The sequence below is a fragment of the Mobula hypostoma genome, chromosome 24 (genome assembly GCF_963921235.1).
Source record: "Mobula hypostoma chromosome 24, sMobHyp1.1, whole genome shotgun sequence".
Lineage (NCBI taxonomy): Eukaryota > Metazoa > Chordata > Chondrichthyes > Myliobatiformes > Myliobatidae > Mobula > Mobula hypostoma.
Window position 1 is genome coordinate 50,933,291 of NC_086120.1, and position 22,218 is coordinate 50,955,508.

Here is a 22,218-nt window from a genome sequence, read left to right on the forward strand (position 1 = left end):
GCAGTCAAGCAAGCCTTCCACATTAGTCACAGCAGTCGACGAAACTTGACCTTCGACATCGAGGCAGGCAGACATAGAAGAAGATGATCTCGGGCTGCCCTGATGGAAACGGATGATGAGACGACACCCCAGTGTCCCACCACCCCAACCCCCGGGCCGTGGACAGATACCGATCCGCGAAGCATGCAGGGGTACAGCGGCGGCCGGGACGCACCCGGCACATCTTTAAGAAAAAAACCAAATAAACAAGCTAATTAATTAGGTGCCGCCTGGCACGTAATTAATTAGCAACACATAATTAATTAGCTTGTTTATTTCGGCTTTTTTCTTAAAGATGTGCTGGGTGCGTCCCGGCTGCCCGGAGGGTGGGGGCCACTGCACCACCCCAACCTCCGACGACTCAGCCTAACACACCACCATCAGTGTGCTCGATGTCTTCCCGATTCCCATAAGTGATACTACACTGTACATACATTATTCCTACTTTATATAGGCTGTGTATTTTTCCATGTTATTTGGTATGATTTGGCAGCTTCATAGCTTAAAGGTTACTGGAGAGCGCTTGCGTGAGATTTTCACTATGGAGAACAGTGCAGACAATGATTGTAGAAAAGTATTTCTACTTTATATAGGCTATGTATTCATCATATCATTCCTGCTTTTACTATATATTACTGTTATTTTAGGTTTTATGTGTTATTTGGCATGATTTGGTAGGTTTTTTTGGGCCTGCGAACGCTCACAAATTTTTCCCATATAAATTAATGGTAATTGCTTCTTCGCTTTACAACATTCTGGCTTACGAACTGTTTCATAGGAACGCTGTACTTTCGGATGGTGGGGAAACCTGTAATAAACATGAGGTACATACAACATGTCAGGTATAATAGATTTGTGTTCTTACTGAAATTATTCTTTTGTATTGTAATACATAACTATTATCAGTCATTTGATACCTTCGTATGCTAGTTACTTGACTGGACTTTCACCTGCCATTCAGTCGGGGGGAAGGGTTAGATTGATCTTAGAGTAGGTTAAAATGGTGACACAGCACTGTGGGCCAAAAGGCCTATACTGTGCTGTTATGTTCTATGTGTGAGTTGATTGGTTAACTGGATTCTGATTTGTGTCTAGTGTGGAGGTGAGATGTATCTGGGATAAGTGATGGGGAGCTGAGAAAATGAATGTAAATGGACGATTGTGCTGATTGAGATCATCAGGTTCTCTCTTCCACCCATCAGGAACACTGCATTTCCAGGGCCCACAGGTTTGTCAATTATCTCTCCCATCCATCCAACAATCTCCTCTCCTAAATGTAGCATTAGGACAAGAGCTGTTAGAATGGGAAACTGTTTCTTTCCCCAGGTCATATTAACAAGCGGCGCACATCTAGCGTCTGCTGTTAATTTCATGTCTCAGTTGGTTCCACTATTTGCCCCTTGCTTTGATGCTGCTGACTTGTGTGCACTAAGTGGGATGTGTATGTGCCAGTGTTTTGGTTAGCTGTGCTTGCTTTGGAAGGATGGTTGTAATAAATATCTTGCTGTCCAGTCAGTTTGAGATGGTGAGGGGAACATGCAGAGTTTCCAGTCGGTTATTTTATTTTATTTAGAGATACAGCACAGTTTCAGAACCTTCCAGCCCAATGGGCCCATTTACATCCCTGTAACCAAGTTCAAGTTTATTGTTGTCTGACTGTACATTCATACAACCAATGTTCCTCCAGACCCACAAACATATATCACACACAGCACATAAAACAAAATATTAATATAAAATATTATTCACAATGCATGTAGTGTGCAGCATAGGTAAACAGTAAATGGCTCACTGTCCAAGTGACAAGACCTCAGTGGTGTCTTACACCTGGAAGAAGAAGCTGTTACTCAGCCTGACAATCATACTCCTGATGCTCCTGTACCTCCTTCCTGATGGTAATTGGTCAAAGAGATTGTGGGATGGGTGGTAGGGATCCTCTACAATGCTTCGGGCCCTTGTCTGCAATCGTCCCAGCAATAAGCCACCCCACAATAATCTATTCCGAGCTCTAACAACTAGATGTATATATAAAACCACCCCTCGGTAATCCAAACTGTGTATAAAACCACTCCTCGGTAATCCATTCCAAGCTGTGTGTAAAACCACCCCTCGGTAATCCATTTTAAACTGTGTATAAAACCGCCCCTCGGTAATCAATTTCAAACTGTGTGTAAAACCACCCCTCGGTAATCCATTCCAAACTGTGTGTAAAACCACCTCTCGGTAATCCATTCCAAACTGTGTATAAAACCACCCCTCGGTAATCCATTCCACACTGTGTGTAAAACCACCCCTCGGTAATCCATTCCAAACTGACTGTATATAAAACCACCCCTCGGTAATCCATTCCAAACTGACTGTGTATAAAACCAGCCCTCAGTAATCCATTCCAAACTGACTGTGTATAAAACCACCCCTCGGTAATCCATTCCAAACTGACTGTGTATAAAACCACCCCTCGGTAATCCATTCCAAACTGACTGTGTATAAAACCAGCCCTCGGTAATCCATTTCAAACTGTGTATAAAACCGCTCCTCGGTAATCCATTCCAAACTGACTGTGTATAAAACCACCCCTCGGTAATCCATTCCAAACTGTGTGTAAAACCACCCCTCGGTAATCCATTCCAAGCTGTGTATAAAACCACCCCTCGGTAATCCATTTCAAACTGTGTATAAAACCACTCCTCGGTAATCCATTCCAAACTGTGTATAAAACCACCCCTCAATAATCCATTCCAAACTGTGTGTAAAACCACCCCTCGGTAATCCATTCCAAACTGACTGTGTATAAAACCACCCCTCGGTAATCCATTCCAAACTGACTGTGTATAAAACCACCCCTCGGTAATCCATTCCAAACTGTGTGTAAAACCACCCCTCGGTAATCCATTCCAAGCTGTGTATAAAACCACCCCTCGGTAATCCATTTCAAACTGTGTATAAAACCACTCCTCGGTAATCCATGCTAAACTGTGTGTAAAACCACCCCTGGATAATCCATTCCAAACTGGCTGTTTGTATAAATATTTTCCTTTATGAAAGTTTGTTCCAAACAGTCTTGGGTTGGGTTAGCGTGTATTTGAATTCTGCTTCCCCACCCTCTCTGCACTGAAACTTGCAACAAGTACAGTGTCCCTGTAATCTCCCGCGTGATTAGATCGACACACACCTGGCCAATTTTCTGTAAACCAGATCTCATCTCAGCCTGAATATTAACCCAGCTATGCCTCGACTTTTAGTTTTCCAATCCCTCCCACCCTGTACAAGTTCATAACCTTTTCCAGTCCAAAATCCTTCCTGCAGTCTCTGTGCTCTGAATTCTGGCCTCTCGTCAGAATCAGTCAGTTCTAATATCACTGGCATGTTGGCAGGAACATCTCTGACTCCATCACGCTGAGCACTGGATCCCCACAAGGCTGTGTGCTTAGCCCATTGCTGTTTACACTGCTAACACATGACTGTGCAGCCAGATTCAAGGAGAACCTGATCATTAAATTTGCTGATGATACCACAGTGGTGGGGCTCATCAGCAAAAATGATGAAACAATGTACAGGGAGGAGGTCAGACACCTGGAGAGCTGGTGCAGAGATAACAATTTGATGCTTAATGTCACCAAAACCAAGGAGATTATCGTCGATTTCAGACGGTCTCAGCCTGAGCACACACCCCTCAGCATCAGCGGCTCCACGGTGGAGAGAGTGGAAAACATCAAGTTCCTTGGGGTGCTGATCTCGGACAATCTCACCTGGTCCAGGAACACCACTGGGATTGTGAAACGGGCCCAGCAGAGATTGCACTTTCTGAGGAAGCTTAAACAAGCATCACTCCCCACTAACATCTTAACTACATTCTACAGAGGTGTGGTTGAGAGCGTGTTGACCTTTTGCATCACAACCTGGTACTCCAGCTGCAGTGCTGTCGACAAAAAAGCCTTGCAGAGGGTGGTTAGGGGAGCAGAGAAGGTTATTGGGGTCTTCCTACCTTCTGTCCAAGACCTCTTTCAGAGTCGATGCCTCCAGAAGACACGGTACATCATTAAAGACCCCTCACACCCTCTCCATGAACTGTTTGTTCTTCTGCCATCAGGCAAACGTTACAGGAGCATCAAAACTAAAACCACAAGGCTACTAAACAGCTTCCTCCCACAGGCAGTCAGACTGCTAAATAGCTGCTCTACCTGACTCTGCTTTGGACACTTTTAACTTGCACTGGACACTTATAACTGATTTTATCTGACATGAGGCTGTTGTGTTTTACTATTTATTGTTATGTTTATTATTTAGTGTTGCATTATGTTATGATTGCACTGCTCCTGGGAAACGCTCTCATTCTGCCCTGCAGAGCTGATGTACGGTTAGAATGACAATAAAGTTTTTTGAATCTTTAAATCTTGAATCTTTGATGTGTCGTGAAATTTGTTGTTTTGCACAGTAGTACATAATTTTTTACAAACTAAATTACAATGAGAAGTACTCTATATATAAAAAATTGAATAAATTGTGCAAAAGAAGAGGAGTTTTTAAAATGTCAGAAAACAATGTTGCTTACTGAGGTACCCATGGATGTGACTGTGGATTTCAGCTGTAGTCGTCCTGCAAAAGGAATAATTGGTGATTCTCATTGGAGCGGCAAAGCATCACCACTTACCAATGCCATCTTGTGTGCACAGTTTTCTTCAAGCACTTTCAGCTGTGCAGTTTCCTTCCTAAACCTCCAGATTACTCCTTCAGCACCGGTGCTGCTTTCACCAAGTCATTGTTCACACAACCTATTATCCCAGTGTGTGATTGGGTATTGCACTTGATTTCAATGGAATTCACGTGGGCTGTTTTATAATGCAAATGGTATATAGAGAAGAAACCAAGGATGGTAATTGATAGAGTTGCTCTGCACAACATTCAGGAGACATCTGGATGAACAGTTGGATTGCCAAAGTATGGTAGGCTACAGACCAAATGATGGTACTAGGGATTAGTGTAGATGGGTGCTCCTGGGTCAGCATCATCAAGATTGGCTGAAGGGTCCTTATGCCACTCTCACTATGATTTCAAATTTACTTTCAATCATTCTTTGCTTTTTCTATTAAACCAGGATGATATGCCACTCCTATCCTAGCTGTCTGCATTGGGTTCCTGTATCTTAGAATTGATTTTGAAGTTCTTTTACTTGTTTTTAAAGCTCCTAATGGTCTGGTGCTGGAGTAATTAACAGAATCACTTTCATTTTATTATCCTGCTCGAGCTCTCAGGTCTTCTTCAGCTGGTCTCTTAAATGTAAACAATCTCCCTCAAAAGATGCAAACAACAGGAATTCTGCAGATGCTGGAAATTCAAGCAACACACATCAAAGTTGCTGGTGAACGCAGCAGGCCAAGCAGCATCTCTAGGAAGAGGTACAGTCGACGTTTCAGGCCGAGACCTGACGAAGGGTCTCTTCGACGGTGACAAGTTGCGTTGACCAGCAACTTTGATGTGTGTTCCCTCAAAAGATAATTGGCAAGTCAGGTATTTTGAACTATGCTCCTAAACTGTGGAATTCAATACTTAAAACTATATGGATGAAGACTCAGTTGACACTTTTAAACACCAGCTCAAAATCTATTTATTTAATCTTGTGTTTAACTAACATCTTTGTGTCTTTTATTTTCAAGTTTTTTTAATTTTTAAATTTATTTTCATGTTTGCATTTTATCCTGTTGTAAAACACTTTGAACTACATCGTCCGTATGAAAAGTGCTGAATAAATATAATGTTGTTATTATTAGTTGCTGATATTCTAACTTTCTGAAAATTCCTCTGAACGGAATCCTCTGCACTGTGTCTGTGGTGTGACTGCTCACGTGGTGTTTCGGTGACCAGACTGAATAGACTGTCAAAAGCACAGCTGGATTTTTGCAGGACAACTTGAATGCAAGAGTAGTGACATCTAGCTACATTAGTACAGGACCTTGGTGAAACCTTCCCTGGAATACTGTGTACAGATCTGGCTGGCCTCTCTTCCTCAGAGATCTACTTGTCAAATGGACTTCAATGAAGGTTCACCCGAGTGAGGAGAAATTAAGCAGAATCAATAACTTCAAGGGTTTAGGAAGGGTCCACGTTAATTTATGGAGATTTGCGTGCAACGGCACCCCGATCCTTCTAAACACCGACATTTTTCATTTCGATAAAATGCACAAAATTCTTATGAGGCTTGAGTTATAACCTGAGTTATAGGAAAAGGTTGATTAGGTTAGAGCTTTATTCCCTGGAGTGTAGGAGAATGAGGGGAGATTTGACAGTTATACAAAATTCTGAGGGGTATAGATAGGGTAAATGCAAGCAGGCTTTTTCCACTGTGGTTGGGTGAGACTAGAACTAGAGGTTATGGGCAAAAGGTAGAGTAGTGCATATAATGTATATGGATTTCAGTAGAGCATTTGATAAAGTTCCCCATGCGAGGCTCATTCAAAAAGTAATGATGCATGGGATCCAAGGAGACCTTGCTTTGTGGATCCAGAATTGGCTTGCCATGGTTTGTACTGTGCCTGGAGGACGGTGACCAGTGGTGTTTTCTAAATGACCTGGATGAGGAAATGGAGGGGCGGGTTAGTAAGTTTGCTGATGACACAAAAGTTGGAGGTGTGTTGGATAGTCCAGAGGGTTGTCAGAGGTTACAGTGGGACATTGATAGGATGCAGAACTGGGCTGAGAAGTGGCAGATGGAGTTCAACCCAGATAAGTGTGAAGTGGTTCATTTTGATAGGTCATGTTTGAAGACAGAATATAATATTAATGATAAAACTCTTGGCAGTGTGAGGATCAGCAAGATCTTGGACTCCATGTCCATAGGACACTCAAAGCTGCTGTGCAGGTGGACAGTGTTGCTAAGAAGGCATATGGTGTGATGGCCTTCATCAACCATGGGACTGAGTTCAAGAGCCGAGGGGTAATGTTACAGCAATATAAGACCTTAGGTAGACCCCACTCGAGTACTGTGTTCAGTTCTGTTCACTTCACTGCAGGAAGGATGTGAGTGCAAATGAGATTTACAAGGATGTTGCCTGGATTGGAGAGCCATGCCTTATGGGAATAGTTTGAGTGAATTTGACCTTTTCTCCTTGGAGTGATGGAGGATGAGAGGTGTACAAGATGATGAGAGGCATTGATCGTGTGGATAGTCAGGGCTTTTTCCCAGGGCTGAAATGGCTAACACAAAGGGGCATAGTTTTAAGGTGCTTGGAAGTAGGTTCAAGGGGGATGTCAGAGGTAAGTTTTTCCACACAGAGACGGTGAGTGCATGGAATGCACTACCAGCACCTGTGGGTAGAGGTGGATACAATGGGGTCTTTTAAGGCACTCTTAGATAGGTACATGGAGCTTAGAAAAATAGAGGGCTGTGCGGTAGTGAAATTCTAGGCAGTCTCTAGAGTAGATTACAAGGTTGGCACAACATTATGGGCCGAAGGGCCTGTAATGTGCTGTAGATTTCTATGTTTAAGGGAAACCGGAGGGGGAACTTCTTCCCTCAGAGGGTGGTGAGAGTGTGGAACGAGCTGCCAGCAGAAGTGGTGGATGCAGATTCGATTGCAACATTTAAGAGAAGTTTGGATAGGTACATTATTGGAAGGGGTGTGGAGGGCTGTGGTCCAGGTGCTGGTTGACAGGACTGTGCAGAATAACAGTTTGGCATGGACTAGGTGGGCTGAATGGCCTGTCTGTGCTTTAGTCTCTATGACTCTGATGATTGTTCCCCTGGGTCAGAAATAAGGCATTTATTCTCAATAGAGAAATACCTTCATCCAGAGAGTCGTGATTCTTCACAAGTCTCTACCTAAGTGGGTTACAGAGGCTCAGTTGCTGAACATTTTAATTCAGATCAATGGATGTTTAAGACAATCAAGGGGTTAGTGCAGGGAAGTCTTTCTGAAGTAGAGCATCTGCCTTGCTCTCATTGAATGGGCCTGAACCTGAATGCAATGCACTTTGTCAGGGTCCCTCTAGAGTCATTTGGAAGGCAGGTACAGTGATGGTCCATGATGCAAAGGGATTGAGTAAAAGGGCAGTGCTGCATGCTGGTTTTGTTGGCTTAGTGGAAGACGAGCTGGATTGCTCTTGTCTTCAGCTGTACTAGTGGGTGATGAGTTGAACTTGCAGAAACATGGCTCTGGGTCAACATCCCATGTACCATTACTTTACAGGCCGCGCCCCTCAGGGACTTGGACGATTTTTTTTTGTAACTGTATGCTTTTCCGCTGTTGTAACTGTGTTTTGCACTTTGGCCCTGGAGGAACTTGGTTCCATTCGGCTGTATTCTTGTGTGTGGTTGAATGACAATTAAACTTGAACTTGTGGATATAACTGGCCTGACTTGGAGCAGTTCAGAAATAGTTCATTTAGTCCACTTACGGGATAAAAGATTTGGGAAAGATTGAGAAGGGAGCGTGACTCTTGCATTCAGACAAGTTTTTAATGCAATCTTTTGAAGCACAAGGTTCTGAAGGGCAACTTGAAGGGTAAGTTCCCTTTGTGTGGGATTCTGAACTTTTCAGGACATGGTTTCAGAATAGAATGATCCTCCTTTCAGATGGAGAAGGATAATTTCTCCCAAGGTTATGAATCTTTGGATTGCCTACCTGGAGAGCTGTAAAGACTGAGTCAATGAATTCACTCAAGTCTGAACAAGGTCAAAAGTACATCGTTTGGATTAGACTGTTTATTATCTTTGGAGTTTAAACATTTATGCCTGCTAATATTTTATATATATATGTAACTTAGTATGTTTCCTAGTAGTCACAGTATGTATATGCAGCTGCTCTGTGTGTGTCCCCAAATGGTTACAATTCTGTATGATTCTGAAAATGTACCCTGGTATCACATTATCTGAATAGAAGCCATCTGATTAGCTTACTCTAATCTGCAAATCTGAGTGGAATATTTATCTGTGGAATATGAAGAGAGCTGACCACACAACGGCGCCATCTTTTTCTTTCTTTTTGCTTCTCTCTCCCTTCATCTACCAGCTCTCTATCACTGTCCATTCTTCAAATTTCTTTGTTCTAGTAGTGCTTCATAAAATGATTGTTAAGCAACAAGTTTTATGTCTGTTTCCTGAATTCTGAAAGAGCCTTGGATTAAAACAGAGCTTCAACTAATTATGGAGAATGGGAAAATTCAAGATCAGATCAGCTGATCAGTGTCAACCCAAAATATCAACTGTACTCTTTTTGCATAGATGCTTCCTGGCCTGAGTTTCTCCTGCATTTTGTAGGTGTTGCTCAGATTTCCAGCACCTGCAGATTGTCTCTTGTTTATGATCTGACTGAGCCTGTCCTTACAGATCCACTGACCTGTTTCTCTTACTGTTTCAGAGATCGTATTGATTCCCTGATAATAACAATTAAAGAGTCTAATCCAAAGGATGCACTTTTGATCTTGCTCAGACAAGTGGTTGAGAGATCAAGCTCTGCTGTATGGTTAAAGCATTCCTGTTCTCAGGCAGTACAGTGTTGGGGTAATTAGATTAAATTGCAGAATTTGGGTCAATTGGACCTTCATGTAAGGAGTTGTCAGTCATATTGCAACAAGTAGCAGGATGATGCAGGAGAGAGAAAACATGGATGGTGGGGAACTGACATAGACAGCTGGTGAGTCTGCCCTGAAGAAGATTGAGGAGTTTACTGGCCATAAATTAATGCATGGGCCATGGTGATGGAGCGGTTTCCCCAGTAGACTGTAGGACGACTTGCTCTCATCTTTAATACCCGTCACCTGCTTTATCAACTTTCTGACCAACTGAAGAATTATGTCTCACCTATCCAACCTGAAAAGTGGTGCCTCAAATGCCAGGATGCTGTTTGTTGACTTCAGATTGGCTTTTAATGTGATCATCCCTCAGAAATTGGTGGGTAAAATGTCTTCATTGGGTCTCAAAACTCCTCTGTAACCAGATCTTGGACTTCTTGACAGGAGAACTACAATCTGTCTTGGCAGCAACATCACACTGAGCACTGGTGTTCAGCCCGCTGCTAATGCATGACTGTATTGCTAGATCTATTTCCAACCGCATCAGCAAGTTCACAGATGACACAACTGTCATGGGCCTCAATAACAATGATGATGAGACTGCGTATAGTGAGGAGGTAGAGCGGCATGTAAAATGGTGCAAGCACAACAACTTGAGTCTCAATGTGGACAAGGCCAAAGAGCTAATTGTGGACAAAGTTCCAGTGCAGGAGTGCAGGTTGACCAGTCCTCATTGCACTTAACAGACGATCTCATCTGGTTCCTCAACACCACTTATGTAGCCAAGAAAGCACAGCAGTGTCTCCACTTCCTGAGAAGTTTGAGGTGAGTGAGGCTTCTCCCTCACACCCATTCTAACCAATCTTTACAGAAACACCATTGAGAGTGTCCTGACCAGCAGTGTCACCATCACAAGACCCTACAAAGGACTGTAAGGTCTGCTGAGAGGATCACTGGGGTTTCTCTTCCACCCATCTGAGATACTTACCAGGAGTGATGCATATGTAGGGCCCTTACCGTTGTCACCATTAAGACACATACGGTTCGGATAGGAACAGTTTCTTCCCCCAGACCGTAAAACTGCTGAACTCCCTGCCACCACCCAGGTCTCGCCATGTGTGGACCTCCAGTAGGGTTATACTGTTTCCTTTTTAACTTGTGTAGTCAATGCACCTTATTATTCATTAATTTATTTGTAACAATATCACTTTATGTATTGTGTATGTGAGTTATATGTACTGCAGAGGTCCCCAACCTTTTTTGCACCGCGGACCGGTTTAATATTGACAATATTCTTGCCAGCCAGCTGACCGGGGGGCGGGGGGTGGTGTTCAAGTAGGGTTAAACTCACCTCAGCATGTCTTTTACAGTTAGGGTCGCCAACTTTCTCACCCCCAAATAAGGGACAAAAGTAGCAGTCAAATCCTGACGAAGGGTCCCGGCCTGAAACGTCGACTGTACCTCTTCCTATAGATGCTGCCTGGCCTGTTGCGTTCACCAGCATTTTTTGTGTGTGTTGACAGGACACTTGTGTTTACCCCGAGAAAGACTACCATGACCATGAAGCCTTGCGCGGGTACCTGTCTGTGCATGCGTGACGTGCGCATGCGCATACGTGTCGATTTTTTTCCCACAAATCGGTTTTGGCTTGATCTTCCCAAGTACACTGTACATACATTATTTCTACTTTATATAGGCTGTGTATTTATCATATCATTCAAGCTTTTACTACATGTTAGAGTTATTTTAGGTTTTATGTGTTATTTGGTATGATTTGGTAGGTTATTTTTTGGGTCTGGGAATGCTCAAAAATTTTTCCCATATAAATTAATGGTAATTGCTTCTTCGCTTTACGCCATTTCAGCATGAAAGGTTTCATAGGAACGCTGTGCCTTAGAGGGGAAATACGGGACAAGGGCGGTCCTGTATGGGACAAACCAATTTAGCCCAATATATGGGATGTCCCGGCAAATACGGGACAGTTGGCAACCCTATGTTCAAGTTCAACAGTGCGTGACAGGGAATGAGGAAAGGTGCAGCTGACACATATCGTTTCCTCGCAGCCCGGCAGCACATGCTTTGCGGCCCGGTGGTTGGGGACCGCTGATGTACTGTGTTGTGAACCTTGTTCAGGAGGAACATTGTTTCATTTGGCAGCATACATGTGTATGGTTGAATGACAATAAACTGAACTTGAACTTGAAGAAGACAGGATTATTTTAAGCAACACAGACAAAATGTTGGAGGAACTCAGCAGGTCAGGCAGCATCTATGGAGGGGAATCTACAGTCAACAGTTTGGGCCGAGACCTTTCATCATGACTGGAAAGGCAGTGGGAAGAAGCTAGAATAGTTCTGGCTTCTAATAATATACAAATGTATTAGATAATGTATTAATAATAGATAATAGATAACTAATAATTAATATATAGCAATTATTCTGGCTTCTCCCCTTCCTTTTCAGTCCTAATGAAGGATCTCAGCTTGAAACACTTTTTTTTATTTCTCTCCATAGATAATGCCTGACCTGCTGAGTTCCTCCAGCATTTTGTGTGTTGCTCTGAATTTCCAGCATCTACAGAATCTCTTGTGTTTAGGGTTGTGTTAAGTTGTTTACCAAAAATCAGTGGCTGATGTTGGGACATCCCATCGCTGCCAGCTCAGTTTCACATCTCTGTCGTTCTTGTGCTCCTGGTTTAACTTTGTGGCAGACGTGTGGTGGGACAGGATGGCTTACTGATCTAAAACCGATTCATCTGACGTTCAGAGTGCACGGTCTTCTCAGAGAGATCATTCAAGATTAATCAGGAGTGGGAATCTTTGATGTTTCCTCCTTGTAGACATGAGTCCCTGACTGTGATCTCCAAACTCAGTGAAGTTTATTCCAGTGGTCTTTTTCTCTGGAGGATGACAGACAGAAATATACATTGCTCATTCAGCTCAGCATTTGGATGAAATGCTTCATTTTTTTTCTTGACTAGAGCTGCCGTTCCACTCTCCCTCTGCTCTGCAGTTTATCTGTCGTGGTATGATTGCTTTAGTCACAGCTGTCAGCTCCACTCAGTGCTTAGGCTAGCACTTACCTTCGGGGTGGGCCTGGTCATGTGTTTTTCCTTTGGTTCCCTTCTCCCAAGGGTCCTTTCACTGAAGGGAAAAATATCAGCAGAACAAAAGATCCTCCGCTTCGGATCAAGTTCTCTAAGGGATAATGAACACGCTCTTGATTTACTGGGAAAAACAGGCCTGCTGTTTTCTCCTTTGCAAACTTCACTTCCCCACGCCCCAATTCCTTTTCTGTACGCTGAAACGTATATACACGGAGAGTCCTTTACTCCCTTGTCCAAGGTGTAAGCCATGGGTGTCATCTGCATTTGGCGGTGTATAGTTTTGACTGGAGGTGTGGTACTTTGAACAATAAAGTATAGGAACAGATCCTTTAAGCTGAAACTGTACAGCTCCTGGCACATGGGCTATGAGGGGTGATTGATAAATTTGTGGCCTAAGGTAGAAGGATTTTAGAAAACCTAGCACATTTATTTTTCAACATAGTCCCCTCCTACATGTACACACTTAGTCCAGCGGTCATGGAGCATACGGATCCCTTCTTTGTAGATGTGGTCCACAGCAGGAGTGATTGAAAAGTTCATGGCCTAAGGCTGAAGGAGATCAGTTATTAACTTCAAACTTTCTGCATTATCACTCAGAGTTGAACTGCACGTGCATGTAACTAGAGCGTCTTGGACCTCCAGGTGGTCCACATCAGGGGTGATCGATAAGTTTGTGGCCTTAGGTAGAGGGAGATGAGTTATACAGCTCTCGTTAAATGCACATGCAGTTCAACTCTTTGAGTGAAAATGCAGAAAGTTTGAAGTTAATAACTCATCTCCTTCTACCTTAGGCCACGAACTTATCAATCACCCCTGCTGTGGGCCACTTTCTGGAGGTCCAAGACGCTGACTTCTACAAAGAAGGGATCCGTATCCTCCACGATTGCTGAACTAAGTGTGTAAATGTAGGAAAAATAAATGGATGTCCAGTCCTTATATACTTCCATCCCCCATCAGGAAGGTTGGATGTCCAGTCCTTATATACTTCCATCCCCCATCAGGAAGGTTGGATGTCCAGTCCTTATATACTTCCATCCCCCATCGGGAAGGTTGGATGTCCAGTCCTTATATACTTCCATCCCCCATCAGGAAGGTTGGATGTCCAGTCCTTATATACTTCCATCCCCCATCAGGAAGGTGGATGTCCAGTCCTTATATACTTCCATTCCCCATCAGGAAGGTTGGATGTCCAGTCCTTATATACTTCCATCCCCCATCAGGAAGGTTGGATGTCCAGTCCTTATATACTTCCATCCCCCATCAGGAAGGTTGGATGTCCAGTCCTTATATACTTCCATCCCCCATCAGGAAGGTCTCAAAGCTCTACGCTTCTTTTTGGATTCCAGACCTAATCAGTTCCCCTCTACCACCACTCTGCTCCGTCTAGCTGAATTAGTCCTTACTCTTAATAATTTCTCCTTTGGCTCCTCCCACTTCCTCCAAACTAAAGGTGTAGCTATGGGCACCCGTATGGGTCCTAGCTATGCCTGCCTTTTTGTTGGGTTTGTGGAACAATCTATGTTCCGTGCCTATTCTGGTATCTGTCCCCCACTTTTCCTTCACTACATCGACGACTGCATTGGCGCTGCTTCCTGCACGCATGCAGAACTCGTTGACTTTATTAACTTTGCCTCCAACTTTCACCCTGCCCTCAAGTTTACCTGGTCCATTTCCGACACCTCCCTCCCCTTTCTAGATCTTTCTGTCTCTGTCTCTGGAGACAGCTTATCCACTGATGTCTACTATAAGCCTACTGACTCTCACAGCTATCTGGACTATTCCTCTTCTCACCCTGTCTCTTGCAAAAACGCCATCCCCTTCTCGCAATTCCTCCGTCTCCGCCGCATCTGCTCTCAGGATGAGGCTTTTCATTCTAGGGCGAGGGAGATGTCTTCCTTTTTTAAAGAAAGGGGCTTCCCTTCCTCCACTATCAACTCTGCCCTTAAACGCATCTCCCCCATTTCACGTATATCTGCTCTCTCTCCATCCTCCCGCCACCCCACCAGGAACAGGGTTCCCCTGGTCCTCACCTACCACTCCACCAGCCTCCGGGTCCAACATATTATTCTCCGTAACTTCCGCCACCTCCAACGGGATCCCACCACTAAGCACATCTTTCCCTCCCCCCCCTCTGCATTCCGCAGGGATCGCTCCCTACTCAACTCCCTTGTCCATTCGTCCCCCCCATCCCTCCCCACTGATCTCCCTCCTGGCACTTATCCGTGTAAGCGGAACAAGTACTACACATGCCCTTACACTTCCTCCCTTACCACCATTCAGGGCCCCAAACAGTCCTTCCAGGTGAGGCAACACTTTACCTGTGAGTCGACTGGGGTGATATACTGCGTCCGGTGCTCCCGATGTGGCCTTTTATATATTGGCGAGACCCGACGCAGACTGGGAGACCGCTTTGCTGAACATCTACGCTCTGTCCGCCAGAGAAAGCAGGATCTCCCAGTGGCCACACATTTTAATTCCACATCCCATTCCCATTCTGACATGTCTATCCACGGCCTCCTCTACTGTAAAGATGAAGCCACACTCGGGTTGGAGGAACAACACCTTATATTCCATCTGGGTAGCCTCCAACCTGATGGCATGAACATCAACTTCTCTAACTTCCGCTAAGGCCCCACCTCCGCCTCGTACCCCATCCGTTACTCATTTTTATGCACACATTCTTTCTCTCACTCTCCTTTTTCTCCCTCTGTCCCTCTGAATATACCTCTTGCCCATCCTCTGGGTCCCCCTCCCCTTGTCTTTCTTCCCGGACCTCTTGTCCCATGATCCTCTCGTATCCCCTTTTGCCTATCACCTGACCAGCTCTTGGCTCTACTGTAAAGATGAAGCCACACTCGGGTTGGAGGAACAACACCTTATATTCCGTCTGGGTAGCCTCCAACCTGATGGCATGAACATCAATGTTTTCCAGGACCATGGTGCTACATGAAACAATACAAAGACTACACTAGACTACAGACCTATCCAGGACTGCATAAAGTGCACAAAACAGTGCAGGCATTACAATAAATAATAAACAAGACAGTAGGCACAGTAGAGGGCAGTAGGTTGGTGTCAGTCCAGGCTCTGGTATTGAGGAGTCTGATGGCTCGGGGGAAGAAACTGTTGCACATTCTGGTCATGAGAGCCAGAATACTTTGGTGCCTTTTTCCAGGTGGCAGGAGGGAGAAGAGTTTATATGAGGGGTGCGTGGGGTCCTTCATAATGCTGTTAGCTTTGCGGGTGCAGCGTGTGGTGTAAATGGCTGTGATGGCGTTAGAGAGACCCTGATGATCTTCTCTGCTGACCCCACTATTGGCTGCAGGGTCTTGCGATCTGAGATGGTGCAATTTCTGAACCAGGCAGTGATGCAGCTGCTCAGGATGCTCTCAATACAACCTCTGAAGAATGTGGTGAGGATGGGGGGGATGGGAGATGGACCTTTTTCGGCCTTCGCAGAAAGTAGAGACGCTGCTGGGCTTTCTTTGCTATGGAGCTGGTGTTGAGAGACCAGGTGAGATTCTCTGCCAGGTGAACACCAAGAAATTTGGTGCTCTTAACAATCTCTACGGAGGAGTCGTCGATGTTCAGCGGAGAGTGGTGGCTCCGTGTCTTCCTGAAGTCAACAAGCATCTTTTTTGTTTTGACAGAGACAGGTTGTTGGCTCTGCACCAGTCCGTTAGCCGCCACACCTCCTCTCTGTATGCTGACTCATCATTCTTGCTGATGAGACCCACCACGGTCATGTCATCGGCGAACTTGATGATGTGGTTCAAGCTGTGTGTTGCAGCACACATTCTTAAAAGTTTGTGTAGATTCAGCACTTCATCAAAAACGATGGCAAACTTCCACCTGGCCCTCATTTACCTGGTCCGTTTCCAACACCTCCCTCCCCTTTCTCGATCTCACTCTATCTCTGGAGACGGCTTATCTACTAATACCTGTTATAAACCCATGGACTGTCACAGCTACATGGACAATACCCTCATCCCACCCTGTTACTTGTAAAAATGCCACCCCCTTCTCTCAATTCTTCTGTCTCCACTGCCCCTGCTCTCAAGCTGAGGCTTTTCATTCTGGAACGAAGGAGAATTCCTCCTTTTTCAAAGATAGAGGCTCCCTTCCTCTACCATCAAGCTGCCCTCAACTGCATCTCTTCCATTTCACACACATCTGCTCTTATCCCATCCTCCTGCCATTCTAGCAGGGACAGGGTTACTCTTGTCCTCACCTACCACCCCACCGGCCTCCGCGTCCAGTACATAATTCTCCAGAACTTCCACCATCTCCAACGGGATCCCACCACCAAGCACATCTTTCTTTCTCCTCCTCCCCCCCCCCCACCAAATTATCTGCTTTCTGCAGGGATCGCTCCCTACGCGGCTCCCTTGTCCATTTGTCCCTCCCCACTAATCTCCCTCCTGGCACTTTTTCTTGTGAGTAGAACAAGTGCTGCACCTGCCCCTACACCTCCTCCCTCACTACCATTCAGGGCCCTGGGAGACTTTTGGGTCATGTACTGTGTCTGGTGTGGCCTCCTGTATATCTGTTAGACCTGACGTAGATTGGAAGACAGTTTTGCTGACCAACAGAAGAATCCGGATCTTCCAGCAGCCTTTGATTTTAATTCCACTTCCCATTCCCAAGCCATGGCCTCCTCTACTGTCACGGCGAGGCCACACTCCGGTTGGAGGAACAATACCTTATATTCTGTCTGGGTAGCATCCAACCTGATGACATGAACATCGATTTTTTTGAACTATCAGTAATACACCCCACTCCCCTCCTTCACCAGTCCTCATCCCCCTTTCCATCCCTCTCCTATCTCCTTGCCTGCACATCACCTCCCTAAGTGCTTCTCCCCTCTTTTCTTTCTTCCATGGATTCTATCCTCACCTATCAGACTTCCCCTTCTCCAGCCCTGTATCACTTTCACCAATCAACTTCCCAGCTCTTTACTTCATCCCTCCACCTCCCGCTTTCACCTATCAGCTTATGTTTTGCTCTCCCCTCCCCCAAAGGGTCTCGACCCAAAACGTCGACTGTACTTTTTTTCATAGATGCTACTTGGCCTGCTGAGTTCCTCCAGAATTTTGTGTATGTTGCTTGGATTTCCAGCAACTTCAGGTTTTCTCTTGTTTGTGGCAAACTTCTGTAAATGTACGGTGGTGAGTATCCTAATGGGTTGCATCATGGCCTGGAATGGAAACACCAATATAGTACCCAAGAATGGAAAAGTCTTCAGATGGTGGTGGATACAGCCCAGTCCATCAAGGCAAAGCCCTCTCCCCTATTGTGTGCATTTACATGGAGTGCTGTCACAAGAAAGCAGCATCCATCATTAAAGACCCTCACCATCCAGGCCATGCTATCTTCTCTCTACTACCATTGGGCAGGAGGTACAGGAACCTTAGCTCCCACACCAAGTTCAGGATCAGTTATTACCCTTCAACCAACAGGCTGCTGAATCTGCAGACTTACTCGCAAGGACTCTTTACAACTTATGTTCTCAGTATTGTCATTATTATTGCTATATCAGTATTTTTACTATTTGCACAGTCTGTCCTCTTTTGCACATATGTTTTTCTGTATAGCTTTTAGTAAATTCTGCTGTTTCTTTATTTTCCTGTAAATGTCTGCAAGAAAACAAATCTCAATGTAGTACATGGTAACATACAGTACTGTGTAAAAATCTTCGGTAGGTATATAGCTAGGGTGTCTAAGACTTTTACACAGTACTGTATTTATCAACGTGGAGTGGAGAGAAAGTTTGAAGTTCTGGCAGGAGCAAAGAATGTTGGGAATAGCGAGGGTGGGGGTTGGGGTTGGCGCAGGTGCAGACACACCCAGCCCTGAGACACCAGGCAAGGTCATTTGATTCCAAACGATTGGTTTATTGATCATTACAGAATGTCTCTCTGCTGCTTCCCACTTCCCTTCCCTTTTTCCCAACCATGATTCCCCTCTCCCTGGCCCCTTCCCATTCTCAGTCCACAATAGAGACCCCGGGTTTCTCATCACATATGTCTTGAATATTTTTTGTGGCAGTATAGTGGAATTCATAAAATTACTACTGTCCTGTGCAAAAGTCTTAGGCACCTTAGCTATTTATACGTGCACAGTATTTTATACGTATTTAGTTAATACATTGGACTTTGATCTTAAAGTACTTGATCATTTTTTTTCGACCCCTCCCCCCGCATTCTGCAGATGTTTATAGCTTAGTTGTACTTCGGTTTAAATTGTGTGATATATATCATATATACAGGGAGATTTATGTCGAGCAACAGGTTGGGCAGAATCTGTTTTTCAGTACTGTGTAGTCCTTGCAGTTAATTTTACACTCACCTCAAAACCTAGCTTTTTGGTTAAATCTTGGTTACCCTTTGTATGTGTCTCGATACTCTTGGTAGCTTGAAGTTACAAGCTTAAGTTGGAGGTCGTGTTTCCTACAGTTTTGCATTTGGAATGTCCTGGGGCTAATGGAGTTGCCGGGTGTCCGTTAGAGGAAGACAGCCAGTTCTCTGACTGAGCCTCTCCCCAACCTGTCCCTTTAAGGTAGCGCACTGTCCCTTTAAGAGTGCCCGGGGGGAGCGCATGCGCCCCGCGCGGCGTTCCCCCTCGAGTGTCGGGGACTCCTTCCTCCTGGTCGGTGCCTGCGGTCGCCGGCCGGCGTTGGCGGCGGCGGCGGCGGCAACGGGGCCGTGCGGGAACTACAGTGGGCCGGGCCGGGCTCGGGCCCACACGCCGGGCCGCCGGTAAGTGCGGTGTACCTTACCGAAAGCGAGTTGTGAGAGATTTAAAGGGACCCCGTGTGTTTCTCATCCCGCCACTGGAGAGCTTGCTTTCTGGGAAAGAAGGCCCAGAGCACCGGACTGTCCCTGTGGGTGGGCAGGTCGAGTTCCGGGGACCTGCCCTTACCCTGGCAGCCGGATCTCGCAGTATCCCGCTCCCGCTCCTTCCAACTCTGTTCTTGGTGACCTGATGCGTTTTTCAAAGCAAGCCACAGGCTAAATGGCGAAAGTAACTGGTTTTTTGTATGTGAGAGATTATATATCACTTTATAATTGATTTAACAACGACAGTGGTTTCTCTTAATGTCACCGTTACCAGTTTCTCTGCTGTTCCTCTTGGCGACCCGGGTAAATCCCGATACAACCACTTACCTCCACGTTGCCCAAGTGGCATTCTGCCCTGCTGACCTCGGGTAACAACTGCCACTGGGCTGTTTAACTATGTGCTCTAGGCAGCAACACAGTCAAACCCTGACCTAGATTCTTACCGTGCCCACAAGCACTTTCTCCAGCACAGTCAAGAGACATGGTTAACTTGGGCTTTTTAATCAACCATCTTAACCCTTCCTCTGCCATATCAGTTACCATCGTATTCCTTTACCCTGCCTTCCTTTCAACTGTCTCTAACCTCAGCCCAGATGAAATACTTGAGGAAACTGAAAGCTTATTTAAACTGTTGAGGATTACTACACTGTAACTCCCTCATAAGTTTAGCTTGGTGCTGTTTATCCCGATCTTTTTCCTTTCACCCAAGTTGAACTTGAGATGGAGTAGCTTCTTTACTGTCCTATACTGTGTGTGTCAGTACACAGCCAAATGAAAAAGCTGGCAGACTTAAAACTTGTTAAGAAAGCTCCAAGATAAGCAGTTCACAGTTGAATAAGAAAGTGATGTGGGCTTTCACAATTGGCACGTTTAAGTATTTTTGTCTTCAGATTCTTCCTAAGGTTTGAACTGGCGTTTCATTAGCTGATCTGCTCCTGAGCTTCTCACACCAAATAGTCAAGTTCACACAATGTAAGCCAAAGTTATCACTGTCTTCTGTGCGATTTCTAGTTGGCTGATGAAGATTTATTTATTGGGACAGGAGGTGCCTGACAAATCAGGAGTTTGCATGTGATGCACTCCTCTCACTGATTATCAGGGCATCTATAAGCTCAGATATGTGGACTTGAGGTTCAGAGTGCTATTTTAATTGGTTGTGAGATTCCCAAACAGCGCTGTGGTGCTGGTAGTAGAACTACTGCCTTACACGAGACCTGTGTTTAATCCTGACCTTGGGTGCTATCTGTGGGGTGTCTGCATGTTCTTCCAGTCGACTTCATGGGTTTCCTGTACATTATCCATAATGATGGGATGTGGGGAGAGTTGTCCGTAGCGTGAGAGATCTGGGGAGAGTTGTCCGTAGCGTGAGAGATCTGGGGAGAGTTGTCCGTAGCGTGAGAGATCTGGGGAGAGTTGTCTGTAGCGTGAGAGATCTGGGAAGAGAAGCAGAAAGAATAAAAAAGAAGTTACCACAAACAGTGTAACAGGAGGGGTCATCACTTCCCCAGCTGTAGTAAGTCAACCTATAGCACTCTTTGGAGCAGCGCAGTTGGTCGTAGTCTTATTAACAGTGCTCCTCTGTTCAGCAAGGTAGCATGCAGAGGGTGAGAAACATTGTACAGAATTGCCAGGATTTTCCGTAGGGAGCTTTGTTCTACCACAGCCTCTAATGTGTCCAGTTTGATGACTATAACAGATCCAGCCTTTGTAATTAGGTTATTGAGCCTGTTGGCTTCACCCGTGTTGATGCCATTGCCTCAGCACGCCGCTGCCTAGTAGATTGTATTGATGACAACAAACTGGTAAAACCTGTGAAGGAGAAGTCTGCACACTCCAAAGGACTTCAGTCTCCTCAGGGAGTAGAGGCAACTCTGGCCCTCTTGTACACAGCCTCTGTGTTAGTACTGCACTCAAGTCTGTCATCCAGGTGCACCCCCAGGTACTTGTAGGTCCTCACCACATCCACGTCCTCACCATCAATAGTAACAGGGAGCAGTGCAGGCTTCGTCTTCCTAAAGCCCATCACCATCTCCTTTATCTTACTAATGATGAGCTGCAGATGATTCAGCTTGCACCATTTGACAAAGTCCTCCACCAGGGTCCTATATTCATCCTCCTGTCCTCCCTTTATATACCCACTATTGCTGAGTCATCTGTGAATTTCTGCAGATGAAATGACTCAGTGTTCTATCGAAAGTCTGAGGTATGCAGAGTAAACAGGAAGGGAGACAATACAGTCTCCTGTGGGGTCTCAGTACTGCTTATAGCCACGTCTGATACACAGCTCTAAAGCCACACAAACTGTGGTCTGTCAGTCAGGTAGTCCATTATCCAGGATACAATGGAAGTACCTAAATGCATTGAATGGAGCTCTCCCCCCCCCCCCACCCAACCACCATCTATGGTATTGAAGGCACTTGAGAAATCAAAAAACATGATCCTCTCAGTGCTGCCCTACTTACTTGCCTATTCAAATGCGAGTAGGCTTTGTTCATCAGGTAGATGACAGCATCGTCCATTCCAATGTGCTCCTGGTAGGCAAACTGAGGAGAGCTGTCCATAGTGGTGAGATCTGGAGAGAGCTATCCATAGTGTGTAGGTGTGTGGTGGGATCTGGGGACAGCTGATGCAAAAATAGGGATTAATGGGCATTCAACATAAATGTGTGGTCAAGAGTTGGCGTCAATTCAGTGGGCTGAAGTCGCTCTGTGTCTCTCGTTGTCTGGT

The 22,218-nt window shown here is 45.2% G+C and overlaps 1 protein-coding gene across 9 annotated transcripts in view; it reads left to right on the forward strand.

Annotated features, from left to right (window-relative positions):
- gatad2ab (GATA zinc finger domain containing 2Ab) overlaps window positions 1-22,218 on the forward strand; it is a 212,835-nt gene that overhangs the window by 45,269 nt on the left and 145,348 nt on the right. For 3 of the 9 annotated variants that reach the window (XM_063032313.1, XM_063032316.1, XM_063032318.1), the window contains exon 1: window positions 19,226-19,410. The exons of 1 other annotated variant lie outside the window; for it this stretch is intronic. In XM_063032313.1, coding sequence (XP_062888383.1) covers window positions 19,250-19,410 — 161 coding nt within the window. In that variant the 5' untranslated portion in view covers window positions 19,226-19,249. Of the gene's footprint in view, window positions 1-19,223; window positions 19,411-22,218 lie in introns of those variants that run through there. 5 more of the 9 variants (XM_063032314.1, XM_063032317.1, XM_063032320.1 and 2 more) reach the window with 3 other exon arrangements.